The 27,593-nt window shown below is 43.5% G+C and overlaps 2 protein-coding genes across 3 annotated transcripts; one reads left to right on the top strand and one right to left on the bottom strand.

The window, feature by feature from the left end:
* Window positions 1–56: 56 nt before the first annotated feature.
* ptpn23a (protein tyrosine phosphatase, non-receptor type 23, a) lies at window positions 57–16,825 on the bottom strand. The gene is made up of 24 exons (XM_023393422.2): window positions 16,687–16,825; window positions 14,522–14,596; window positions 13,607–13,734; window positions 13,213–13,289; window positions 12,983–13,032; window positions 12,763–12,894; window positions 12,568–12,648; window positions 12,338–12,469; window positions 12,109–12,156; window positions 11,259–11,315; window positions 11,068–11,126; window positions 10,874–10,953; window positions 10,098–10,212; window positions 9,913–9,978; window positions 9,207–9,352; window positions 8,737–9,054; window positions 8,377–8,531; window positions 7,917–8,248; window positions 5,292–7,806; window positions 4,781–4,965; window positions 4,583–4,687; window positions 2,777–2,915; window positions 2,286–2,399; window positions 57–1,375 (listed from the first exon to the last, which is right to left on the bottom strand). Exons 1-24 carry the CDS (start codon window positions 16,768–16,770, stop codon window positions 785–787), a joined length of 5,784 nt encoding a protein of 1,927 aa, XP_023249190.1. The 5' UTR covers window positions 16,771–16,825; the 3' UTR covers window positions 57–784.
* On the top strand, window positions 16,789–25,883 carry LOC111644525 (uncharacterized). 2 transcript variants are annotated; one of them, XR_015436236.1, is made up of 8 exons: window positions 16,789–16,919; window positions 18,231–18,348; window positions 19,975–20,099; window positions 20,583–20,705; window positions 21,201–21,400; window positions 22,903–24,998; window positions 25,085–25,325; window positions 25,434–25,883. XR_015436236.1 is itself a non-coding variant. In XM_087170201.1 (7 exons), the coding sequence occupies exons 2-4, from the start codon at window positions 18,238–18,240 to the stop codon at window positions 21,387–21,389; spliced, it is 423 nt and encodes a 140-aa protein (XP_087026327.1). In that variant the 5' UTR covers window positions 16,789–16,919; window positions 18,231–18,237; the 3' UTR covers window positions 21,390–21,400; window positions 22,903–24,998; window positions 25,085–25,325; window positions 25,434–25,883. The 2 variants fall into 2 exon arrangements, 1 of the variants encoding a protein (XP_087026327.1); XM_087170201.1 differs by lacking the exon at window positions 19,975–20,099.
* The last annotated feature ends 1,710 nt before the right edge of the window (window positions 25,884–27,593 follow it).

Here is a 27,593-nt window from a genome sequence, read left to right as displayed (position 1 = left end):
TTGTCTGTCTACTGGATTTATTTGATCTTTTTTACAATAATGAATGATTAGTGACATTTTTTTATTTTTGGAATACTAACTTTATTTAAGATATTTACAGTGTTACAGACGAAGAAAAATAATCAAACTTGTTAAGACGTGCTGATTTGTATGATGCTCGGTGTTACCATGACGACTGAGTACACGCACTGATTGAATTGGGGGGGTGTGTGGTTTTTTTTTTGTGTCTTAAAAAATAGCTCCACCCAGCTCCTTCAGCCTGTCTGCTTCAGCTCCACTCATCCGTTATTGCAGACATTAAAACGATCGCAGACCAGCGCAGAAGGGAGCAGCCGAACATCGTCACTACCTGGTGATGCCTTGACGAGGCTGTGATAATGGAGTGCATGCTGGGAGTTTTTTTGTTGTTGTTGTCGTGCCCAGATCTGGTGCTAGAAGTGCAGAACAAGTTCCATCCATCACATACATGTAAAGAAAAGCAGCAGAAAAGCGACAGGAGGAATGAACGGATACGAGACGAGTGCATAGTGATCTGGTCCCAGAAGCCGCCGGTGATGGAAGGAGAAGCGAGTGTGTTTGTGTTTCAGTGGAAATTCACCAAACTTCAAAATTGAACCCCTACCATCTGCCACCAGGCACATCTTGGTAATCTACACCGCTAACACGTCACCAGCTTTCCCAGGATTCAGCGTGTTTTTTTTCTTAAAAGCGAGATTAGAAAGCTACAGGCCTCCGCGACGCCTGGTGGTGGAGTGAGACAAAGGCAGCGTGCCGTGGACTCGTCTCAGTGCTTGTTGAGGCTCCAGAGTGGGTCCAGGCTACTGAGCGGGTCGTCACCTTTTTCCTCTCGAGTCCCGTGGAGACCCTGACCCTCTGCCGGCTGCAGGAAGCTCTGTTTGGTGACCCGCTGCTTCCCTTTCCCTCCTCCCTCCATGGAGAAGGCCTCGGGCGTCAGCGAAGCCAGCAGCTCCAGAGACGAAGGAGCAGGAGCAGAGGAAGCAGGAGGCGGGCTGATGCTCGGCGCAGCCTCTGGGACCGGCTGGTGGTTGGCTGCTGGAGGGGAAGGGGAGACGGCATCCAGGCCGTTGGGTGGGGGTGGAGAGTGGGCAGGGGAGGAGAGAGGCGGGCTGAAGGAGGAAGGAGGCTGGGCGTCTGTAGGGTGACAGGGGTCCTGGAGCGGCTGGATGTCGCCCAGAGAGTCGAGGTCAGGTAAGAAGGTGCCGACCTGCTCCTCCAGGCCACACTGGGCCTCCATGGCCGGGTCTGTGGCGCTGGGCGGCCGGATGCTGAGCTTGGCGATGGTGGCTTGGATGGAGCTGATTGGCATGTCGCCGCCGAGGACGATATCCTGCTGGGACTCCTGTCTCAAGTAAGGCTGCAGGGAGACGGCGCAGAGAAGAGAGAAATGTTCAGATTAAAAAAAAACAAGACAGAAGAGACACTCAGGGAAATGAACTACTACTGAAGTGACAGCAGTACCTCATCAGACCAGAACTCGTAGAATTCCTTTGGAACAATCAGGTGAGCAGAACGGAAGCAAATACATTCAACATCAAAGCTCAGATGGAAACGGTTAAAGAGACTGGAGCTACCAGGGAACAAAGATTCAAACACTACACTATGGTCATTCTACTGCTCCATTCTGTTTCTACTTCTTCCTAACAGTCGACATTTTCAATTACATGTGTAAAGTATAACATCAAAGGGTTAAAGGTTAACACAAATTACAAAAAACATTTTAGTTTCTGGATTTAGGTGACTATGATTTGAAATGATCGTCTACAATGTAATGTTTTGTTGGTGGTGCTCATAACATTGGAATATTTGTGTGGAAAAAAATCAATAGCCACATCTGTTCCAGATGTTTTGTTAGCTTGAATTAAGGGTAAAATATTTGATATATAAAATAAATAAAAGTGTCAAAATGAATTGATAATGAAATTTGTTCCAGTTCCATTTACCTGTAATTAACAACATGCATGTCCAGACTATTAATAACAACAAACTGTCCAGCTTCCATTACTGACTTTTCATTCTACCAGCACCTGAACATAAGCACAGGAAGGTAAGTACATGATATCTCCTGACTTTACAAGATCACATGGAACATTTCACTGGATCACTGGGACACTGAGGGTCAGTTCAGTTCTCAAACAACACTTTGTGGTGAGTTTTCAGAGTACACACTTGCAGCAGACGCTGGCGAGTCCAAACCCCAGTGTCACTAAAGCTATTTAACTGTCTAGTGCACCTGGAATGAGTTCTGGACCAGAAGAGTGACAAACCTTTGTGGCTGCAGAGTTGGTGTTCTTGCTGCAGGTGGCAGTAGTGATGCCGTGGCGCTGCAGGACGTGCTCGGCGTGTTTCAACACGGCCTCATAGCAGAACTTCAGGTGGAGCTGGAGACGAGACGCGGAGGAGGAAGTTCAGTGACGACACATTCATCGCAGCAGGTGTTTCAGTTCATTATGTGTTTTATATGTAATGTTAATTTTATTGTGTGTGTTGTTATTTTTACAGCAAGACAACCGCAGGATTCATCTGTGACAGAGCAGCTGTGTTATCAGCACAAGGTGTCTCAACACACTGCAGTCACCTTATTAACACTATCTCTAAATTATTATTCATATCATGTGGGAAACGGGACATCTTGGAAATGCAAATCAAATTAAAAATGTAGGCGAGTGAGCCTCATCTGCTGAACATCTGGAGTATGAAAACTAACATGAATCACACATTACCCTCAAACACAACAGCAGATTTCTGTGTATCTGACCTTCTCCTGCAGCATGTTCTTCCTCTGTTGCCTCATCTTCTTCACCAGCAGTGGGAGGTCTGGGATCCCGTTTCCCGCCTCCAGCTCCTGCAGAGCGGCGTACAGCAGACAGAAGGCGCCGGTGCGTCCGACGCCCGAGCTGAGGCAGAAAAACGTACAGCCTGATTAATCACACTGACCCTGTAGCACCTACCGCATCACTGAGGAGGTAAGGTGAATATCAAGTAACAAAACCCACTGGTGCACTGAAATCTGCAAACTACATAATGTATGGAAGCGTTTGATTCTTATGAAAGCTTATGGACAGTGCAAGAATAAGATCTTATTGATTTACTAGATTTTAGGTATTTTTGCTTTGTTCAAGGTGTTTAGGTTCATTCTGGATCAAATCTTCTATATTATTGTATAAGAAATGTATTTGTAATTTTATAACTGTTTAATTCTGATTTGTGGCACATTTAGTGTCATTAGCCTCATGCTGTAACGTTGCTGTGAACACTTTGACTTTATTAACTAATTGACTTTATTCATTAAAAAAGGTAAAAGTCAAAAAGGTACAAAACAGTGTTACAAGAAATGAAGCTGAAATCTTCCCACCAATTACTCCTGTGTTGGCCACTGAGTTTAATGCAGGCGTTTCTGGGTTGAGACCAGTTGTCGGAGGAACTCGTATCATTGCGTTGCGTTGCGTTGTGAACGTGCTCTTGTTTCTGGTGAAGTAAACATTTCTGTTGGCAACCTCTCGTGATAGTCCACGACACTCACACACCACAGGGTGGCAGCGATGCACCACAGAGCTGTTTGCTGACTCCCTGGTCTTTTTTTTTTTCCTTTCTCTACATCGTGGTCTCTGCAGCACTGAAATCACAGCACGTGTTTCAGGAAGAGACTGTAATGAATCCAGTGGTGGAGCCGCTACCAGTCTGTAATCTGTAATGTTATTTTTATACAGGTTAAATAAAATTTCACTGCAACTATACCTTTACTGCACCTTCTTCTTTTATACTTTCTGCATGATAAAAAAAGCTGCAGAGCTGAATGACATTTGATCTGTTTTGACTTGTGACACATTGTTTAAGTGGTGAAACATTTAGTCACATTGGTTTTTCCTGGCTTTCAGAAGTATCTTCTACCTGTGACTCTACAGTAGTCTACAGTAATGTGGCAGTGATTGGGGCCTGGGGACGGATGGGTAGTTTTTAATGAGCCGCTCTGAGCAGCTCATTAAAACTAAAACCAAAGAAATGACTGAAACTAGTTGATTTGAATCTGTGTGAACTGAACTTTGACCCCAGCTCCTGTGAAGTGTGAACTTGAACAACACTGAACACCGGAGGATCAGCTGCAGGCTTAGTATTAAACTGTCTATAGATTACAGCAGTGAGACTGAAACCTCATTACAACTAATTATGGTACATTTGAATGGATTCATTTCTAGTGACTTGGAGTAAAACCAAACTTTTAATTATTTTTGCTGACAGGCCTTTATAACCTTCTTAATGACCCATCTGGATCCCTGCACCTCGCTCTTTTAGACTTATCGCCACAGCTTTGACCATATTATAAATGTGTTGTTAAACTTGACATCATTTGCGATATGCCAGTGCTATTAAATTGCATTAGAGACAGGGCACAAACTGACACATAAATCCCTAAGTTCACCACTTGCTCCTCAAGACGCTTGTAGAATAAACCAACCAGCTACTTGCACCTTAAACATCAATGGGCTGCAGGCTGGTTTTAACCTCTGTTTTAAATATATACTATGCCAGACTTCATGGCGCACACACACACACACACACTCACCTGCAGTGCACCACGACAGGTGTGTGTAAGGGCCTCTGGTGGAGGTAGTGTCCATGAACCTCCTGGATGAATCGCAGCAGGTTGCTCTTGCTGTCAGGAAGACCGCTGACGAGAAACATGGAGAAACGATGAGTCGAACCTCTTTGACCTCAAACATGATCAGAGTCGTTTGTTACTTCACAGGAACTAGTGACTTACAGCTCGGGCCAGGAGGTGAACTGGAGGTGGACGACGGTGCGCTTCAGGCTTTGGTCGCGGTACTGCAGGCTGATCATGCGCTCCACGTGCGTCGGCGTCGTCTTCTGCGTGGTCAGGCTGAGTGTGATTGGTCCCTGAGAGAGCTGCTGGCCGCGCTCTGTTGGGAAGTAGCGCAGAACTTTTCCCTGGAGAGAGAAGGAGAAGACAACATTAAAAACACAGAGAGGTAAATTAGATGAACTGTGGGTGGAGTGGGTTTCTGTAGGAGCTGTTATCAAACAATACTTGATAAAAACTAACTGGTTATCAATGTGTGATCCTCATACAAACCAAACAATTTTCAGTATTATGTCTGCATGTTTTTCACTGATGCAATAACACATTAGAGATGATGTAAGAAAATGTAAGAGAAAACAAATTCGAAGAAATCTAAGACTAAAAGTTTATAGAAATCCATGTGAATTTTCTATGTTAAATCACTGTGTAAACTAAACTAAAGTAAACTCAGTACCTTATCCAGCTCCGGCTCTGAAACCAGCATGACTATCAGTGACACCTTCTGCTCATACACCATCAGCCAGAAGTCTGCGGCCGTGCCGGTGAGCGGAGCCTGTGTGGCGATAAGGCGCGGGCAGTATGGCGACAGGTCCTCCACGTAGCTGGCGTTGATGTAGTCGTCTTTGCCCGATTGCAGTACCACGCGGTTGAGGTCGTAGGGCATGACATCCTGGTGACGGTTTTTCATGGTGTAGCAGCGGGCGATGGCGATGGAGAGCTGGCGGGCGTCCTTCTCCTGCTGGTCCTGCAGCTCTTTCCAGCGGGCGTCCAGCACCGACAGGCCACCCTCGGTCTCCGAGGGGTGCTCCAGGGAGTCGACTTGGGCTCTGTAACGTTCCAGTTCACTGTGAAGCCGGGCGACACGCTCCGGAGCTTGGTAAGGGTCGCCCTGGATCAAGAGAACTCCCTGTGAGCTCTTCTTTCGACGCTCGCCATCCTGCGGGTCGGCTTTAGTTGGCTGGAGGACGTTGGTGGGGGCCTTGGTGCCTCCTGGTTGGCTCTCTGGGCTCGACGAGAGGAGGTCGTCTGTGCTGGAGTTCTGCCGTTGAAAAAGCGACGTGGAGGGAGAGACAGTAGAGGGAGAGGGAAGAGTGGGTTGGGCTGTGCCTCCGGGGGTGGGGGTTGGTGTGGGTCTCTGCTGAGGGTTCAGCCCTAGAGAGGTAGAACCTGGAGAGGGGGACGGAGAGGGGGAAGGAGACGGGGAAGGAGGGACCGCGTTGGGTGCTTGAGCCGTTGAAGGACCTCCAGCTGAGGGCTGCATCATGTGCTGTGTTGGGGGGACGTGAGGACCATGTGGGCCCATGGAGGTGGGCTGCTGCGGGGCACTTGGAGGTATGTTTGGTCCTGGAGCTGAAGGGTACATAGTAGAGGGTTGAGGATGGGTCATGGGGAGAGGGGCCTGAGGCTGTTGGGGAGCCGCGGGCTGTGGTGCCAGGGGCTGCTGGGGCATCATTGGAGGCCCTCCTGGGTAGCACACTCCCCCAGAGTGAGGGGGCTGAGCCTGGGGTTGGCTGGGCATCCGCATGGGCTGCTGGGGCATGTTTGGTACAGGGGGCTGTCCAGGGTGGGGGTGGTGCTGCTGGGGTAAAGCACCGGGGGGCATTTGGGGCATAGGGCCCCTTGGCAGGTGGACCTGAGGACCAGGGACCATATGAGGTTGTGAGGCAGGAGGCACCTGTGGGTGCAGGGTGGGGTGAATGGGCTGGCTAGTGGGGGGCATGTAGTTCTGTGAGACTGGAGGCATTGGCTGACTTGTTGGGGGCATCTGTGCTCTGGGACCACCTGGTATCTGCATCTGTGGGTGGGGCGGAATCTGCTGGGCATTGGGGGGCAACATGTGTTGGTGAGGGAGTCCGGGGGGCATCTGTTGGCTGGGATGGGGCAGGTAGGGCTGAGATACAGGGGGAGCTGGCTGAGACGTTGAGGGCATTTGTGGGTGCGCAGCATGAGGGGGCATCTGGACCTGAGGGGGCCTTGGCATGGAGCCCGGCATCATCTGGGGGTGCTGCTGGGGCACAAAGCCCTGTGGAGTCTGATAGCCCTGGGGTATCCGAGGCTGAAAGCCATTTTGTTGGTGAGGCTGCAGCTGCCCAGGGAATGCCTGTTGGTACTGGGGAGGAACACCAGGCTGTGGGGGCATATATCCATGGGGGTAGGCTTGCTGGGGAGGGTGAGGGTGAGGGCCGGGAAGAGCCCTTGGTCCAGGCTGGTAACCCTGAGGGAGGGGCTGGGGGTACTGCTGGGGGTGCTTCTGCTGCTGAGGTTGGGGCGCAGCAGTTTGCCGTGGGCCTCGAATGGGCATCCCTGGTTGGGGCATAAACTGAGGATAGGCCCCCATCTGTGGGGGCACAGTGTAGCCCGCTGAGGCTGCAGGTGGGACAGGGTGGTGTGGTGTGGGGGCGTAGCTGGGGATGGGGGCCTGGATGCTGTCCACAGTGGTGGTTGAAGGCCGGACTGGTGTCGGGGCAACAGGGCCAGGTTGTGGAGCCTGAGGAGGGGGTGGCCGATAGCCTGACACCGCTGCCTGGGGTGGCATTTGTGGAGGCATCTGTGGAGTCATCTGAGGGAGGGGCCCTCGTGGCAGGGGCCCCTGTGCTGCTAGAGCCCCTGAAGTAGGAAACTGAGCTATCCGTGCCAGAAGTTCTGGAGGCGGCAGGTTGGCGGGGAAGCGAGGAAGACCAGCAGCTGGAGCACCGGGCCAAGGCAGAGAGCTGCTGCTGGCCAGGTTAGCACCAGGAGGGATGAAGGCTTCAGGACCGGGCATACGAGTGGTGGGGAGGGCTGACATGTCAGGGGGGAGGCTGCGGAGCTCCTCAGGTAGGTCACCCCCCAAGGCCAAGATGGCTGCACTGAGCTGGGCCAGCTCCGGGTCCTCCAGGCTGGAGCAGGCAGAGTCTGCATCTGGAGCCTTTGGCTTCAGGGAGGGTTTAGCCGCTGTGGGCCGTGCTGGGGGCTTTTTCTGGGTCTCTCTGAGGATGAGACAAACAATTAAGAGGTACAGTAAGAAAATCAGGGATTAAAACATAAGTTTCGTCATTTGTACCATTATTGGACCTTTATTATTTCATGTCCCCCTTACTTTTCCAGGACGGGCTTCCTCTCCTCTGCCCTCGTCTGACACAGGGCCTTGGCTCTCTCCAGCAGACGGGACGCTTTGGCCTCCAGGTCATCGTAGAACTCCTTCCCTTCCTGTGACTTCTTCATCAGGTCCTCGTAGGCCTCGTACGAGCCCACCAGTCCCTGGACCGTGCTGTTCCACTGCTGCTCGGTCTGACTCAGGCCCTTGCGAACTGAGGCGTACTGAACATTTGCCTCCGTCAGAGCCTTCAGGATGTTCTCCTGAGCCGCCAGGTTCTGGTCAATGTACACCTTCACCTGCTCGTACTTCTTCAGCTGGTCCTCAAATATACGCTGAAAGGAGATCTCACAGTTAATGCTTGGAAAGCTATTGAAAATTCATCCTCAAGATAACACAGAACAAACATTGACTGGTGCGGTTTAAGTGGGCAGATCCTCCTTTAATCACTGTAACAGGTTACCTTCATGTCGGCCCGCTCAGTGGTGACGAGGGTGGAGGTGATGTCGTCCTGCTGGATGAGGTCGCGGAGCTGTTTCTCCAAAGAGCTTCTCTGTTCCCTCATTTCCTGGACCTTCCCCAGGATCCGCTTCATACACTGCAGCCCTGCTACTTCCTCTACATGTCGTTACATTCACAAGTTAGAACAATATGAGATAAAATCAATGTTTTGTAAACATGTCATTTCTGGTTATTCTCAAAAGCCTTTTATTGATGTTTTCTGGCCCTTTGATTTGTTCTTATTCTTTTACTTATTTGATTTAAATATGATAATAACATCAAGCCTGAAAAACTTTCATTCATTCATCAAACACGCCCTCACCTTCACTGAGCTGGGGCCGGGGCAGGGCCTCTCTCAGACTCTCCAGCGGCCCCCCCAGCAGACGCAGGTTGCTGATGTGCAGGTTCATGGCCCGGTGGAGCTCCGTGTTGGTGAAACTGGCCTTTTCGTGGGCCTCCATGTACTTCTCCAGGTCCCTGCGGATCTCAGCCAGAGCCTGACCCTGCGCCGCTGGGTGCATCTCGCCAGCAGCGGGGCCGCCGACCTCCTGGAGGGCTCGCACGCCGGCCTCGTCTGCCTCCAGGACGTCCCTGATCTCCTTCAGTGAAGACTCCACATCAGTGAAGACGCCCGAGAGCACTGCACAGGCAGGGATGTGACGGGCATTATTTACAGACGCACACGGCAAAGTGCCACAGAGCCAAACACAAACAAAAAATGTCTATAAAACCAAAACTTTGAATGAGTGTATTCAACAGTCTGGAGCAGTAAATGTTTCATACACTTCTTACCCTGCATAGACTGGATGAGGCTCTTGACGGTGTCAGGTCGAACGCTGAGCGCAGCACATTTCTCCATCAGGACCGGAGGGATGTGACTGTACATGTCCAGGTTGTCCACAGACTCCGGCTCCAAGCCCAGAGAGTCCATGAACTGTCTGCAGGAGGAGACGAAACCAGTCAGCTCACACTGGTTCAGCTTCTGGTAAAATAAAAATCTATTCCCATCAGTCCTGTACTAGACACTTTTGGTATCAGTTTTAAGTTTTGCTGTACCAAGATGTCCAGTGATCTTCTTGTGAACCTGAGACTGGTGGAAGTCACCATTTGTAGACAAAACTGCTACAGGTAATCATCACTTAATTAATGGTATAAAATATCTTTACTTAGGTTTGCTTCTTATAAAAAGTGACAGGTCCATAATTTGCAATTTGTACAGCACATTGCAGCGTTTCAGTGGCACTAAGGTTACACTACGGATCCAGTTCCAAGGATCAAATGACATAAGCGCATTCGTCTTCATACCTAGGTAACAGCACAGGTTTGTGGCTACTGACATGTCCGACATGTCCTCAAACAGGACCTGACCATTACCTGAGATTCTTATAGATTAATAGTAAACTCTTTGGTTGGTAGGTTGGATTTTTTTTAAAAGCTTGCAATCTTAAATATATAAAGTCATAAATTTGATCTCAGCCCCACACACTCATGTACTCACTCTAGTGTCTCATTCTTGCTTTCTATCTTGACCATGACGTCCCTCAGCAGCTTGGCCTTCTCCTCACTGGAAGAACACAAACATAACTTTAACCGATAGACATTGATAAACTATCTTTAAGCATGAAAGGCTAAATGAACACAAACTTGTCTAATACGAACTCAGCATCCACTGAGAGTGCCTACCTGTACAGAGAAGAGGCTTCATGAGCAGCCATTGGCACCAACTTGGCAAACAGGTCTGGTCCAGTGACGCTGGGGTCGGTGGGGTTGACTGGTAGAGCTTTCACCAGTGGTGCACCTGGGGGGTTGGGGGGGGTGGGGCAGCACAGAGTTGTTGGTATTACTGGGACAGTAACAGACAAGCTTGATTTTATCGACAGAATTACACAGATCATCAGAACAGGAGCGATCACAATCGACAGCATGAGAAAGGAACAGCTGTTAGTTAGTGAGTTAGTTTATTTTTATAGCACAGCATGCAGCCAGTTTTAGTCAGCCTGTCTCACTGCAGTATTTTGAATGTGAGTAATCAGAAGTAATCAATTGAAGCGATAAGTCAACTGACTTTTTATTCTACAAATGATTCTACAACAATTTTGACAATCGATTATTTGTGTAATTCATTTCTTTAAGAAAAGAAAGAAATCACTGGCTTCAGCTTTTCAACTGTGAATATTTCCTGGTTTCCTTCATCTTCTATAATTTTACACTGACTATTTTTGGGATTTGGACAGAAATAACAATACAGTCACTTGAGTACATCAGCTTGGACTGGATATTGGTGATTTGCATTTTTTCAGTATTTTCAGACATTTTAAAACCAAATCAGTGGCTTATTATTCAAGAAAACTGTCTCACACACAAAGGGCTACACACATCACTCAGCAGACACATACTGCAACATGCAAATGCAGCTTTGCATAAACAAAGCGAGTGAATGCAGTAAAGCTTCTTGTTACCTTTGACTGAGGCCAGAGTCTCCAGAGAGGGAACCGTCTCATGATAGATGAAGTCGTTGTCCTTTTTGGCTGAATTAAACCTGGAGGTGAAAGTTTAAAGACAACATTTTTCACATACTGTACGTTTCTTCTATAAGACACCAGCGAAACTACATGAAAATACCAACAACTGTGACACAGGACTTTTTGCTCACTTTCCACCGATAACATCCATGGTGAATCTCAAGGCCTCTTGCACACTGTCAGGTTGACCCTGGTTGTACCAAGAAAAGGAAAAGGAGAGCTTATCAGTTTATAACACAAGTGGAAAACACACACCACGACTGGTTGTAGTGACATTAAAATGATTTCATCTTGTGTTACAGGGAAGTACGTGCTGTTGTACCTTGGCCAGCTTGATGGCTTCACTGAGTTTATCCATGGAGCTCTGCAGGTACGCCAACTGTTGGAAAAAGAAAGAAATGGAGCCGAGTGGAAAACTGGATTGAGCCAGACAGAGGTGAAACATTATTTTTGAGACATTTAGCTGAAGGAAAAGTAGTGTGCTATAACTGAAACAGTAAACTCAGTAACTGCTATCCTGTTCTGTAGCAGGAAGTTGAATGTGCGTATGTAATTTCTTCACCCTGAATTTAGTCTATAAGGTAACCTTAGTACTTCCAACATGCTGTGTAGTACTGTCAGAGAGAAAAACAGTTTGACATTTTAGGAAATATACTTATTCCCTTCCTTGTCAAGATTTAGAGGCTAAAACTGATGCCACTAGCTTAGCAAACAGACTGGCAACAACTATATTCTTTACCATTGGACAGAGCCAGAGCTTTAAGCTAAGCTAACTGCCTGCTCATTCTTGCTTTATAATTAGCGTACAGACGAGAAATCAAATAAGTCTCAGGTTTCCCTAAATGCCCACCTATTCCTTTAAAAATGGTGGAACCACTGGAGGTAAGAGCCTGAGAGGACAGAAAAGTCACCATCACCGAAAGTTAGAAGGAAGTTTATTTGTGGTGATTGAGACTTGATTTTTATTTGACACTGATTTGTAAAAGTGGTTCTGAATTGAATTATATTCAAGGAAAAATTGAATTTGTGTTAATTCTTCACAAATTCCTGGAGGAACTGTTCATTTCTATTTTGAATTATGCGGCAACCAATAGTGAAAAACACACAGATCAAAGCCACAGCAACCTGATAGCAGATGTAATAAAAATCCTGAGTGTGAAATCTGGTCCTACCCGCTCTCCGTACTTCTGCTGCTCCTCAGCCTGTTTTCCCATATGGAGCTGTTGAGAGAAAAACAAGTCAGAGAAAGGAGGAAATGTGTTTTGTGTCTGTGTGTGCATCTGAGTAATCAAATTCCAACACACACACACAATCATACATGCACGGAATTACCACACGCACACAGACACACACAGTTGGGTGTGTGCGTGTGTCTGAGTGCCTCTCTGCCATTAGACTCACATGTGCAATAGCAGCAAAGTAGTAGATTTTCATCTGAACCAGTTTCTTCCAGTCCTTCTGGATCTTTCCCAGCATGGAGGCTGTCTCCGAGTTCTCCAGAGCCCTGCAGGCCTCTTTGTAGTAATCCACCACCTGCAGCGCCACAGCCACACTTATACCTTCTAATATTTGAATTATTGATTGATATGATGTTATTAAATGTGATGGAAATATAATGATAAGACACTGACCTGAGCGCTGATGCGTGCAACCAGGAAACTCTTCCTGTTGTCCAACATGGACTTTTCCAGAAGACACTCCTGAGCCTGGCCCTGGGAAGTAGACACTGGTTGATTTTCCAATGAGCGAGCGAGCAAGCATGCGTGCGTGCGTGCGTGCGTGCGTGCGTGTGTGTACTGTATCTACATACAGTATGTGTAACCTACCAGCATAAGGTTGATGTTGAGGTTAAGGATCTGGTGGCTCATGTCCACACTGAAGTTGTGGCTGAAATGATCTCTCAGGTAGGAGAATGCCCCGGCAGAGCACTGGAAGTGGGTACACGACACCTTCATCCCCTGAAACCAAGGCAGATAGTCAGTGGGACTACGTATATCACATACGGTACATGATTGTGTTTGTTTTGTATATACATGTGTGTCTTACCTCCTCAGACACCCTGTTATCCATGGCTCCCAACATGGAGTGCAGGGCCCCTACAGAGAATCCAGAGACAGAGGCTCAGTTAACACTTTTTCACTTTTTCAAGTGAAACAAGGCAAGAGTCTGAGTGGTCTCACCCATCACCCAGTCTTTTTACAGGATATCCTGCAAAGATAAATACGTTTATCTGCTTTGATGAGCGCCTATATGTTGCTCTAGGTGACATCACTCACCAAGATTGTAGAGGATGCAGGCTTGCTCATAGCTGATGTCATCATGTGTGACTGTTTTTCCAGAGAAAATTTCAGTCCTGCACAAAAACAAAAATTTAAAAAGGGCATATTACAGAGCATCTGTGATTATTAGATATTTTACTGTGTTGTTATTTTGTCCACCTCTCTACATTATCATTTAGGGCACTGAACTGACATTTTTATCCAGATGAAACCGCAGTGACTGGAATTCTAAAATAAGCTCCAACCCTCTGGAGTGTAGGCAAACAATAGATCAGACTGCAGGAGGACTGGCGTGTGTGTGAATGCTCAGTCCTGCCTCTGTTATCTACCTCTGTGTGTGTGTGTGTATGTGTGTGTGTGTGTGTGTGTGTGTGTGTGTGTGTGTTACTACCATGAGATGGGTACAGCAGCCTCCTGGCTCGCTCCCATGGGAACTCGGCTCTGGAGGTAATGCAGCTGGCCGAAGTACTTCCTCAGTGTACTGCATCCCTCGAAATCCCTCGTCACATTCACTGCGCTCTGTGGAACAGACACAGACTCTGTGCTTGATCGGCTGCTCTTCACCACTGAAGCTACACAAATCACCACATCTGGAAACACACCGTGACCCGACTCATCTGTACGTCGTGTAATGTTAAGAACTGATTATTTTCTTGATGAGCTCATTTTTAGTCGTCATGTGGACTCGAGTCTTCACTGGGATCAGATCTTGGATGGATGTGCAAACTGACACCAACAGATATCCCTCAGCTGTTAGACAGCAACATTTGACTCCATTAGTGTGTCCCACAGGAAACCGACAGAGTAAAGACAAACCACAAACTCTTATGATTACATCCTCATCTCTGATGAGCTCAGCTGCATCTTATTTGAGAGCAGGTTCTGTAGTTGTGAAGCTGGATTCTGATTTACTTAGGGTGGATATTATATATGTGATAAACTCTGTATAGTTCTATAGATCTTTGCATGATTTCTTCACAGTTTGAGGCCCTTGTTTCCTGTGAAACAGTTTGTGTCAACTGTTAAATTCCCACTTTCGTCGTCCTGACTTTTCCTCACTATAAGTAAATCAACAAATAACTGAAAAAGCATTTTGAAAGTGTTCACATTTCCTCTTACACAGGTGGACTTGTAGCTGTTACACATGAGAATGAACCGAGCCTCTTGTTTGTCGTTTCTTAGTGGATGTTAGACAGTGGAATAACTTCAACTACATTCACAAGCAGCTTTAAAGGAATTCCACATAATGACAAACAGGTCGGAAAATATTTCTGCTGAATCTGGAGACGTTTTGGACATGGCCTACCTGCCGCATTGTCTCCAGTTTCTTCAGCTGTTCATTGTAGTTGTCCGGATTCTCTCCATAGTTCTTCAAGATGAACTAGCCGAGAGGAGACAGCAAGAACAAGCAGGTTAACATGGTGCATTTTAAAAAATCCTGTTCCTTACTTGCTCATGCTGAAAAAAGGCTGTTTAGGTAAAAACAAAATCCAGACTGGCAAAATATGTTTTAATATGTTTGGCTTTAATAGAATCATATTTAAAAACATACATCATGCAGGATGACTGCCTAGAAAATATAGGTTTTGGGGGCGCCTCGGTGGCTCACCAGGTAGAGCACGTACCACATGGATTTAATCCCAACCGCAGCCCTTTGCTGCATATCATCCCCCCTCTCTGACTTTCCTGCCTATCTCTCACTGTCCTGCTGGAATAAAGGCAAAATGTCCAAAATTTTTAACATTTCCCTTCAAATGTCTTTATGATTGAAAACAAGCGACTTAATGTGAGGTCAGGAGGTAAACAGCCCTGCAGACATACTGATTCTCTTACTAGTCCATCTCTTTCTGTTTTATAATGAAATCATGGAGGCAGGAAGGTCACAGGGCTTCAGGAGAGATGCTCAATGACACAGCAACAGGACAGGCATTGTCCCGCTTTGACTTCCACAAGACAAATATGAGCTGTTCTACCTTTTGTCTGAGGTAAACACATGAAACTGTAGCCAATTTAGAGACAGTCTTAAATGATTAACTGAGTGAAATTAGCCAATAAGGAACGCAACATTATTTTCTCACATATTATACTTTAACTTGTTCCAAAATCTGAATTAATTTAAAATTATACCACCACCATGTCAGTTAGCAATATTTTTCACACAAGACAGACAGCATTTTTGAATGAAGGTGCTGATGTAGACAGTCCATTGCAAAATACAGAGTATTACTGACAGAAATTACAGTAACCAAAGAGGGCAAAGATCTGTTTTTATCTGCTCCAGGAAGGAGCTGGAAAATAGATCACCAGATTAAAAATTTTAAAACACAAGAAGCATTTGAAACATAATTTTCTTTCTTGCAAATATCAGACACGTGAGCTTGAAAATAGGTGATGTTTTTAATTACGTGAGAAATCACTATGCATCACAATGAGCAATGACTTTGTGTTTTGAAATTCAACAGTGACTTTCATTGTTTTGGTCATTCTTTAAGCAAAAATACTAAACATCCATTCCTCATTCCAGCTTAAATATGTTATGTTTTTCTTTCTTGTACATAAAAGTAAACAAAATATTAATAATATATAGTTTTTGATTGTTGGTGAGACAAAACAAGACATCTGAGGACGCCACCTTGGGCTGTGGGAAATTCTAACAGGCACTTTTTTCTGAGATTTTATGGAAATGAAAGTAATTATTAGTTGCAGCCCTACATATCATGGCTTATACTTCTTTTGTGCACCCTTCAAACACACATGAAGGAATTTTCTCTATGGAACAATTTGAAAGCAGTCAATAAAGAGTCATAAATTTTATGTTCACTTTATTGTCCCCAATGTATTGGTTGCGTATGGTTATGTATCTATTAAAACCTGTTCATCACCAGCAGTATTGTAACAGGTGTAACTTAGTGACTGCGTTGTATATTTCCCAATGAATGTAAATAACAGAATAATAAAATATGTTATAGATAACATATCCTTTATATATTTGTATGTATATCCGTTGTCTTGTCTCCTTTGGCATGTGAAGAAGCTGCTGCGTTCAGGTGCATGTGACAATGAGATCACTGTTTATTATGTTCACGTCGGCAGTCTGACCGGGCCGTGAGGAGCGAGGCGCCTAATTTTTAACAGTGCGTATCTATGACTTCAGCGCAGAGTAGTTTGGTTCATTTCTAGGAGTTAGCCACTTGGTTTAGAGCTAATTACGAACTTCGACTTGGGGTTCTAGCTTATTATTTAGCTAGCAGGATGCTAACATTAGCAAACAAAAGGCGGTGGTCAGGGGGATTTGCCAGTCAGATCCTAGCTACCCGTTCTGGAAAATTCTATCCCAGACCAGTGACAGCTACTGGCTAGTTTGACCGGTGGCTAACGTTAGCTTCTTGATTAGGTTATCCACTCGTCCATAATCCCTGCGTGGTTGACTTTCGACCTCAGCCCTGTTGCTCCATTCCCCACCCAGCTCACCTGCCTGACGGACGGGCTGAACTGGAACTCTCCTGCCTCCTTCAAATCCAGCCAGATCATCGGCATCCGGGGGACCGCCTCCATCGCGGCCGACTTTAGACGGCGCTATCAGCCGTTACGATGTCCAAACCTCGTCGGTAGTTTGGTGGACGTTAACGGTTTTCCAGAAGAAAGCTTTCCTCCCAAACAACTGTGTCATGTATCCATTTACACTTCAACCGGAAGTAAGACGCGTAAGTGACGTAGCCCCCAATACGTGGCGCGCGGATTTGTTGGAAATGTAGTCAGTAGTGCAACTAGACTTGCTTTCTATTTTCTTCGAAAAGCAAAACGTATATTAAGCTATTCGTTAAAAATGAAGTTGATATTATCACGTCTATTGCTGTTCCTATCTTCATTCTGTAGAAAGCATATAGTTCTCCCGCTATAATACTGTAATAAGGGTAATAAGAGTAATTTATTTTATACAACAGTTAGTTCCGACCAAGTAATTTGATTGGACAAGAGAAACTCCATGAGTGCTGATTGAGAGTAGGCCTATAGCAGCACTGGGACTTTTAACTACATGTATCACTGCGCTTTACAGGTGTTCTATTAACCGTTAATTAGCGTTATGTTAACGGTCATTATCTATCTTGGATTGTAAAAAAAAAACTTTGCAACGTAAAGATGAATATATTTCCAGAAATAGCATTTGAATGAAATGATGTATGGTCGTCAGAGGAGGATTATGGGAATGAAACAGGCGTGGATAATATGACATCTTCAGGTGAGGTGATAGGTGATATTGCTTAAATAGACAGATCGTGTTTTCTTTTGGACACCTGAATGATAGAATGTATAATCAAATCACTTAACTCAGATTTCAAAGTCTTTTATTAAATTACACATCTACACAACATGAGAACTCACATTCTTATGGACACACAGAGTAAAACCAGCAAACATGAAGCAAGAGTCCAGAAAAACATCAGTTGCAATGAAACATAATAATAATAATCATATAACAATCATAAACATACAGTTCATTCGTTTCAGAGCAATTCTGACTGAATAAAATATAATAATAATCATTATTATGATTATTATTATTATTATTATTATTATTATCATTGTCATTATTATTATTATCCTACCTGTCCTCACCCAATGGCGGATAATTTATTTTTAAAAGTTATGATCATTTGTTACAAGAATATTTTCAGTAATATTTTATCGTATTAACAGGAATAATATCAGAATATTTAAGAACTTTAACATATATTTTTCAGAAAGATCTGATGTATTAATGGTTTGTTTTCAGGAATAATATCACAAGAATATTATTATAGAAATTTACAGAAATGTTTTCAGACACACTGCAGTGATTTGATGTAAAAGTTAGTGTGTCTTTAGTTATAGCTGGGGCAGGGGGGCTGAAGGGGGTATTTGCTCAGGGCACCATACAAGCTAGAACCGCCACTGGCCATATCAGCTTGTGCTCAGTTGAAATTTCTCACCTTGTTTGACCATGTTGTGTTTCTCTGTGTTGTTTCTCCTCCCAGTCAGCAGATGTCACTGGAGCATCTCAGGAAGCGGCTGCTGCTGGAGGCGGCGCAGACCAGACAGAATGATGATGTCAGAGCCCTGATGGCCAATGGGGCTCCGCTCACAACAGACTGGGTGAGGTTGATATGGGTTAATTACAAAATAATCTTCAAGCTAATCCATGATAAAATGAGCGTGAACGCTCATCTGCTACTAAGAACCAGAGATTGTCAGCCATTATTTTCATGTTGGACCATGGAGGTATAATACAGGCATGTGTTGGACATGGTGCAGCGGCAGTGCGACAGTAAAGCTGAGGCCTCATATATTGAGCTAGAAAGATAAGACAAAGTAAAAGAAATCCTGAGCAGACACTTGAAGGAAAAAGCAACACTCAGATACTCAGTTTTTACTGTAAACTGTTTATTTGCACATCTACTGTATATTTTTATCACACTAAATATATATAATACACATTATACTGTATATATACCGTATATACAGTATATACGGTAGGCTGCTGTCATTATACAGTATATACGGTATATATACTGTGCCACATGTCTGAAACCTATTGAACTATAGTCTGGGGCTGCAACTAACAATTTTTTCATTTATCTATGAATCTGACAGTTTTTGATCAACTGATCGTTTAGTCTATAAAATATCAGAAAATAATAATTATATATATATATTAGAATTTTCCTAAAATAGGTGATGTCATCAAATCCCAAAAAATTTTCATTCACTTAAGACTAATAAAACCTCACAACTTAAAAATGACTTCAATGATTAATCATTAATCAATTACCAAAATATCCACCCATCCATCCATTGACTAACTGATCAATCAGCTTATTGTTTCAGCTGCACTATAAATATATTTTACACAGGCACTCAGATTCCAGTAGTTGCAGAACATAATTTGTTTTCATAAACATCTGTTGCACTCATGAGCTGTTTTTAAAACTACCAAGCATCAGTGTCTTTACTTATTTTAAAAAAAATCATAATCCTTATTTCTAATACATTGATTTGGCATCCAAGCTGATAAAATAAGTGTTTTACATACTCTTTAATCATTAAAATAATCAAAGAACCATCGTTTTAAATAATTCATAATTATTTTAAACATACAAGCTTACATTAAATAACTACACTGACGCTTCCTCTGAGTCTTATCATATCTATATATAACGTTCATTTATAATTTACTGCTCGCAGGCACACTGCACGCCACGAATGTAGTTTTATTGAATGTCCTCTTCCCCCTGATGCTCCCTGACGCCACCTGTCTCGCCTGCATAACGACAGATGACAGATTGAAGTGTGTCAAAATGAATCATATTCAGAGTCGCGGTCTGTCTGTAGAATATATCACATTTGAAAACATTTACATAGAGGAGTAGTCACAGTGTTAAAGGGCACAGGATTTAGTGGATTTATGCCATGTTCTCAATCATGATGTCTGCATTTTTAAATAAGCAGAGAAATTGCAGCTTTCATCTTGTTAATTTATTAAAACAACCGCATCGCAGATCATTCATATGTATGAATTCTAAATCAAGCGTGAATGATGGTTTGATTTGTCTCTCTCTCTTCCTGAGTAAAGACTACAGTGTGAATATAAAAGAGGATAATTTAGATTCCTGTTCCCGCAACACTGGTGGATTACCTGTCTCGTGTGCCGCAGTGTATGAGATAGAGAACTCCCGCATCACGTCCTGCTTGTAGTCACTGAAAAACTGTTTGTGTTTACAGTTTGTCTGGCACAGTGTGAGCGCTGCATTAGAGGAGACTCAGAGATGTGGAGGTTGTTATGTCATGTGATGACAGAAATCACTGCAGTGAAAGAGAAGTTTGGGGCCTAAATGTATCTGACAAAGGTGAGTACTTCAAGACTCCTGTTACAACTTCTGAGTCTGATAGGCGTTTACCAGACAGAGGGCTCCGTCAGAAGAGGCTTTCAAATTGCATTATACAGAGGTGAGCTTGACTCATACAATGCTCTTTTAATGCTCCTTGGTATCCATGACTAACGCAGCAGCAGCCTGAAAAGTCAGAGAAATTATAGCACAAGTCTGTTTCTAACTGTAACATGAACGAACTAGAAATTCCTCCTTCTTCATCAACCACAATCAGTTTCACCGTGGAGCCTTTGCTGTGTTTAACTCAGCAGCTGCGAGGTGGGATTGCAAATAACTGTGTAAATACCAACCGTGGAGTTGTTGGCACTGTATGAAAAAAAAAAAAAAACTTAATGTCAAGTGAAATCTCCCTGGATAAAGATAACAAAAAATCCTCTTACAGCTTTAATCACCTCCAGCTGCTCCTTTTTTGTAGAACTTCTCTCTCCTCTTTTCCTCCAGCTGGGCTGTCATCACCCCACCTCAGAGGCGCTGCTGCGTGCCGGTGTCGGTGGACAGGACCCCTCGCCATGTGGCCGCAGGGAGGGAGGGTCATTAAAGGCTGCTGTCATTAAATATAATAAGGTAATTATAAATAATAAAAAAGCAAGTACTTCATGTTTTTTATTTTTTACAAGCATGAAGAGTTTTCTGATGAAACACTAGAAGATCTCTACTAGAATACTAGAACTTAATCCCACAGGTGTTTGATGGGGTTTGAGGTCAGGACCCTGTGCAGTCCAGTTCTTTGACATCAAACTGGGAAAACCATTTCTTTATAGACCTGGCTTCATGCACTGGGACATTGCTGCTACAGAGTTAAAAGGCAAGGGAAGTTTATTTGTGTAGCACATTTCCCTAACGCTAACAAGGCAATTCAAATTGCTTTATATAAAACATAAAAGACAAGAACACTGTTGTCTAAAATATCATTGTATGGAGCCCCTGTGTCCACATACCTCTGATCTCTCCTACCTGCCTAGTCACAGACATCTGTTCTCATCACTTCCCGTTCGTCTCCCTCTCTCTCTTGTGTTCTTTCCTCTTCTCTGCACCGGGGGGCGCTGTGCATCTGTGCAGAGCGGCGCCAACATCAACGCCAAAAGATATGCTAAAGATGACGCCGCTGCACCGGGCAGCTCAGCACGGCCACAGGGAGGTGGCCGAGCTCCTGCTGAGGTACGGCGCAGACGTCCACCACTGCCTCAGCAAGTTCGACAAGACGCCCTTTCGACATCGCCATGGATACCAGCAACACTGAGCTGGTGATACTGCTACAGGTGGACAGACAGGAGGGTGGGGATGGTTGGGGGGGGGGGCATTTTGGGGAAAAAAAAGACAGAGCAGACATTCAGACAGAGTTGAGGAGGGGAAAACAGGAAGGGAGAAAGACAGTGAATGAGATGTGAGGAGTCAGACAGAGGGGACAGAGAAAAATAGATGGCGATGAGAGAAAGGCAAGAGAAAGAGACATAATGGGGAGAGGGAGAAAGAATATGATGTAGGCGGAGAGAGATAGAAAGGGGAGAAAGCTTATTACGGGGTCGAGGGAGAGATAAAGACAGACAACTGTAAGGGACAGGAAGGGTGAGGCAGAAAAACAGACAAGTAGAGTCAGGTCATCTGCTTCTGCCGGCTTCTCAAACACATAACACTTTGATGCAAGGTTATTAAAAAGATAACAGGAGACGTTCGGGGTGGAGAAAAAAAAAGAAATATAAAATGACCAAGCACATTTCAGCCAAGGCAGGTAAAAATGAGGAAGCCGAGGAGGAGAGAGATGGACAGATAGATGAAGGTGGGAAAGACAAGGAGATGTAGATGGATAAATGAGGGGCTTATGAGAGAAGGGGAGAGAGCGGGAGATGTACAGAGATGGGGGAGAGAAAAACAGAAAGGAGGGGGACGGTGGAAGAGAGACGGGGGAGATGAGGAGATTAACAAAGGCGGACAGAAGGGGAGTAAAGTAAAAAATAGATATAAGAAGACAAAAGTGTGAGATTGCAGACGCAGATGTGTTTGCACGCCCTCCCCTGTGATTTAAAAAAGAAATACGTTTGATGTTTTCTAAGTGCGACTAGCAAAGCTCCAGTCGGACTCTCACCGGCGTTGCTATGGTTGCAGTGGCCATGCAGCCTCCCTCTGTCAGACAGCCATGTTGCAAACAGTTCTTAACCAGAACACCCGCATTTAGACACCATTTCACACAAGATGGGATTAGACCTTGTCTTTGGAAACATAAAGGATCCACACTAATAATCAGAATAACAGAGCTGTGGTTAAGGACACAGTGCTGAGCATAAATAAATGAGATTATAAAAAAGCCCACATGCTCTGCTACTGAGGCCTTACATAACAGAGGTGTGTGTGGGCCTTTAGGTGCTACGTTGGAGGTTCTAGTTAGTGTTAGATAACTTATCTCCTTGGACAGCTGGCGAGGATACAGATAGCAGGGCCTCAAGCATAAGTAGCAGGTTGACCCGTGTAAAGATGGCCGCAAACAGAGGGGCACTGATACGTGTTTATGAGGCATAAACACCCACCTTGGCCATGAGTTAGAATACTCCTCTGAGGCAAGTGTTCGAGAAGGATGAATCACCATAAGGACACCATGATATGTATTCATTGTCTGGATTTAACTTACTGTTAAGCTCTGGTGTAAAGCCTTTTTGCTAGAGGTGGATTTTTTTTTAGGTTGAAACACAGACATAAAGCAGCAAAAATGTTCATATCCTGTCAATAAAATGACAATAAAATGACACAGTTTCTCTCTCTCATCAAGATTTAAGGTCTGCTTTGGATGAAATCGCCACCAGCAGCGCAAGACACCAAACTGCACAGAAAATGAACCATTGGAGGATAAACAATAAAACAAACTATTAAGTTTTAAATCTAAGCCTACGCCTGTTGTGGCCATTATGTTTTATCCACCATTAACCATGTGATTACCTTTGGTCAGAAGACAGGGCAGCTTTTAAAATAGAAACAAAAAAAAGATTGTCATACCATCAATGAAACGATTCTCAAAATGTTTTCTCACTTTCAGACCGGTTTAACCTGCAGTTGTTCAGGGCGTCTGAAGAGCAAAAACTGTTGAGCTGTGACTCTTTTCTAATAGAATGACAGTAGTGGATAAAAGTGTCACTTCCAATTACTGGATGTCGATGCTATCCACTTAGTGTAAATCGAGTGATGTCAACTAAAGACACTGATACTGGATGAATGTTCAGTTATCTAGTGTGTAAACCTTTTATCTTCGTTTCAGACAGATGAAAATGGAAACAATTGGTTGGCTCCTATATTATACATCAGTGTGTTTCTGTGATTCATTTTATGCTTAACTAATTAATGCCTTACAAATGAATCTGAAATGTAATAAGAAACCAAAAATTGTATTATATACTGCTTTCTCCCTCAAAAGGGCAAGTAAATATCGATGAAAAAATAATGATTAAAAATTGTGACCAGATTTTTGGCAAAATGCCCTTGAATCAACCCCACTGGACTGTTCACAGTGATAGATGAGAAAGAGGGCATATACAAAAAGATTAACTCAAGACTTTTAAAGTTTAAAGTGGCTATAATCAGTATTTTTATATTAACAATAAATCACTTGACTACTAGCTGCAGTTCATGTCAGCTTTAGCATTTTAGCATCTTTCAACTTAAAAATAACTTTATTTATCTGTTTGGAACTTCATTTGTGTGAAAGTGTAAGTACAAACAAAACACATGGCTGGAAAATTAAAAAAAACAAAGTAGACAACAAACAAGTACAGTTAAGCTAGTGTAAAACAGTTTAAGTGTGCTTCAAATTGTCCATATATATGAATAGTAGTATGTGAAAGGGGTCAGTAAGGTCAAACCCCAGGCTAACACTCAGGCATTCATGAGTTTGATGGATGTATATGCACAATGCTTGACATGCTTGGTCCTGAATATGAATGTTTGTATCTGCAGCCTGAAGGTAGATGTCTGTATTGGTTGTGTAGTGTGTGTGTAGCATCTGAAGCTTTTTGTAGTCCTTTCATCTTAGTCCATCTGCTGTAAATGCTGCTTGATGAATCTTCCTCTAGTCCAATGATTTTGCTGCTCATTCTGATGATTTTGTTGAGAGGACTGAGGTGGATGTTAGTCAGTGCACCAGACCAGGCTGTTATGTTGTACCTGTAGAAAAATAATAGGACCAATTTGATGGATCAGCAGTTTATGGATAGTCCACAACTTTACTGTTTAGTTTTCCTCTTGCTGCGTTAGCAGCGTAATGTTGGAGTACTGTTATCTAACAATACAAGTCACCCATTTCTTCAGGCAAATCAGAAGGTGCCTTGGCTGCCGAGTCTGTGGAAACAACTGTTCAGCATGTGGTGGGCGGTGATAGTGGGCTGAGTGTCATCGCTATAGTGATGGACAACACGGCAACCTACAGCCTTATGCATCTCATCAATCTCACCCAAATGGCACCTGTTTCATAGAATGACTCAGCTATCATCTATATGGGGATATAGAGGTATAGCTTTATTGCAGATCAACTTCTGTAAGGGCATGTACATGTGTGTATACATGTCTTGCTGTGGTCAGCAACCTACCACTTTCCACCTTAACCAGTTCATCCCAGGTACATGCGTGTGCTCATAGCTTGTGATTAGGTATATTGTGTATCATCATTTCATGCAAACATAAACTTCATTTTTGATTTAAAACCTTTTCCCTCAGCCAGTGCCAAGTACTTCTAAGCTCCTGGCAACACCTGCCAGACAGAGCAGAGAAATGGCGAGTTGTTTTCCCTCCCAGAGACCAGGAGAGGCAGCCCAGGTGACAGTTCAAGGCAGCGATGGGGAAGAACACCTGCTGCCCTGGGAAGGAGAGTCTCCAGAGGTGAGATTCACTTCAATTATCACTGTTTCCTCTAATGAATATCAGATCTATATTAACACACACTGCTCTCTATGATTATCTTTCAGCTGTCTTCTTGGACTGAATTCGGGCCCTGCAAACTGGCCCAGTGTCAGCCACCTCGTGGAGGCCATTTTCAACCAGCTCTGCCGTCTTCACCCAGTGGCCACGTGGTCCGGAGGGACCATGAGGACTCGGTGGTCATTCATTCTCAAGGATTATGTGGCCGTTAGAGAGGCAGTGCTGTCCAACCTGAGGTTGATGGCTCAGACCAACATCCAGCTCTTGAATTAAATTGAGGACTCAGTGGTAAGAGTTTGTTATAAAGCTGTGTTGGTGTGTTGTAATCTGTACTGTGATTTATCTTTTAATGAAAGCTGAAAATCCTAAAACCGTCTGTTTGTCTGTGTGTTCCAGGTGCTGGCCAGACAAAGGGTCTATCATTGGTACAGGTGGGACAAGGACAGCCCCTTAACTCCAATGTCCCAGAGGAGAAGCCTGGGGCTTCCAGCAGGAGTCTGCGTCCTCCTCCTCCTTCCTCCAAATGAAGAACAGCATGGCCCCTCATCCAGTGCTGTTGGTCCTCCCCTCTTATGTTCGGCCACTTCCTCTAACTGGACTACCTGTACCCTGGACCAGAGCCTACAGGAAGAGGAAGGCGGCCCAAAGCTGCTGTGGCAGAGCAGGGGCCACTGCCTGGAGGAAAAACCCGCTGGCCGACACGCACTCTTTAGTGTGAACTGAAAATTGACAGTTAAGATTTTGAAGCAGTTGTCAGTGTAATACAGCTCATGTAAAGTAGTTTTATTCATAACTTAATTGTTGTCATCCAAAAGGTGTTTAATAAATAAACCCTCTGTAATTAAATGGTACTGAGTATGGTTTTTTTTTCGTATTTACCATATACCTCATGATGAATCTAACAGGTCACGTTCGTGAATTGTTTTCATTGTTATTAAAATTGGTAAGTACATAAGACAAATTAGGAAAGCACAAACTCTAGTATCTATCTCTAGAGCTTGTATTGTAACTGTTGAAGGACAGCCACATTCAAACATTTCTATCATTTTTGTTGTTGATTAAAGCAACATAGAAAGTCTTTGATTAATTACAAATTAAGGAAAAACTTCATTGTGTTGTGATTTCTGTTCTGTTCTGCTGCTACTGATAAAATTCATACCAGACATGCTCCATAAAAACCATCACCAAAGCAAAGCTTGATAAAAAATTTTATTTCACATACAACTGCATTCATTTCAACAATTTACACCACTGGAGACATGTACAAAAGAATGTAATGAATGGATGAATTCAATAATGTGTGAATTTTACAAATAACTAACTGACAAAATAAAAATAGAATACAGTTGTGAATGAAGGTACAGGTCAACTTCACTGTCTCAAGACAAGTTTTCAGAATAAAGAGAGGTGTATAAGTCTTACTTAGCATGCAATTAGCCTATAAGAATAATTTAACTGTTGTGACACAATCTGGTGGCCACAGCAAATTAATGGGTCATTGTCTTTTTTGTGACTTTTTATGCCTTACTATACGATGACTTTTTTAGGACTTTTTATGCGTTACTATACTATGACGTTTTTATGACTTTTTTTGCCTTACTATACTATGACTTTTTATGACTTTTTATGCCTTACTATACTATGACGTTTTTAGGACTTTTTATGCGTTACTATACTATGACGTTTTTATGACTTTTTTTGCCTTACTATACTATGACTTTTTATGTCTTACTATACTATGACGTTTTTACGCCTTACTATACTATGTCGTTTTAATGACTTTTTATGCCTTACTATACTATGACTTTTTTAGGACTTTTTTTGGCTTAATATACCATGACTTTTTATGCATTACTATACTATGTCGTTTTTATGACTTTTTATGCCTTACTATACTATGACTTTTTATGCCTTACTATACTACGTCGTTTTTATGACTTTTTATGCCTTACTATACTATGACGTTTTTAGGACTTTTTATGCGTTACTATACTATGACTTTTTTAGGACTTTTTATGCCTTACTATACTATGACTTTTTATGCCTTACTATACTATGACTTTTTTACGCCTTACTATACTATGTCGTTTTTATGACTTTTTATGCCTTACTATACTATGACTTTTTTAGGACTTTTTATGCGTTACTAAACTATGACTTTTTTAGGACTTTTTATGCCTTAATATACCATGACGTTTTATGCATTACTATACTATGTCGTTTTTATGACTTTTTATGCCTTACTATACTATGACTTTTTTATGACTTTTTATGCCTTACTATACTATGACTTTTTATGCCTTACTATACTATGACTTTTTTAGGACTTTTTATGCCTTACTATACTATGACTTTTTATGTCTTACTATACTATGACTTTTTGTGCCTTACTATACTATGTCGTTTTTATGACTTTTTATGCCTTACTATACTATGACTTTTTTATGACTTTTTATGCCTTACTATACTATGACTTTTTATGCCTTACTATACTATGACTTTTTTAGGACTTTTTATGCCTTACTATACTATGACTTTTTATGCCTTACTATACTA

The sequence above is a fragment of the Seriola lalandi genome, unplaced genomic scaffold (assembly GCF_002814215.2).
Source record: "Seriola lalandi dorsalis isolate HSWRI2012SDOR001 ecotype SW California unplaced genomic scaffold, Sedor1 jcf7180002054934, whole genome shotgun sequence".
NCBI classification, from domain to species: Eukaryota; Metazoa; Chordata; class Actinopteri; order Carangiformes; family Carangidae; genus Seriola; species Seriola lalandi.
This window is presented reverse-complemented; position numbering and strand designations above follow the sequence as displayed.

Excerpts from the sequence above, each read along its gene's own strand:
- ptpn23a (XM_023393422.2), bottom strand. The coding sequence starts at position 16,770 with ATGGAGGCGGTCCCCCGGATGCCGATGATCTGGCTGGATTTGAAGGAG. Across the intron at positions 9,353-9,912 it reads AGCAAGAATGAGACACTAGA|ACAGTTCATGGACTCTCTGG; the intron begins GTGAGTACATGA and ends CTCCTCCTGCAG. Across the intron at positions 7,807-7,916 it reads AGGAAGCCCGTCCTGGAAAA|AGAGACCCAGAAAAAGCCCC; the intron begins GTAAGGGGGACA and ends TCTCATCCTCAG.
- LOC111644525 (XM_087170201.1), top strand. The coding sequence starts at position 18,238 with ATGTCACTGGAGCATCTCAGGAAGCGGCTGCTGCTGGAGGCGGCGCAG. Across the intron at positions 18,349-20,582 it reads CTCCGCTCACAACAGACTGG|CTGGGCTGTCATCACCCCAC; the intron begins GTGAGGTTGATA and ends CTTTTCCTCCAG. Across the intron at positions 20,706-21,200 it reads CTGTCATTAAATATAATAAG|AGCGGCGCCAACATCAACGC; the intron begins GTAATTATAAAT and ends GCATCTGTGCAG.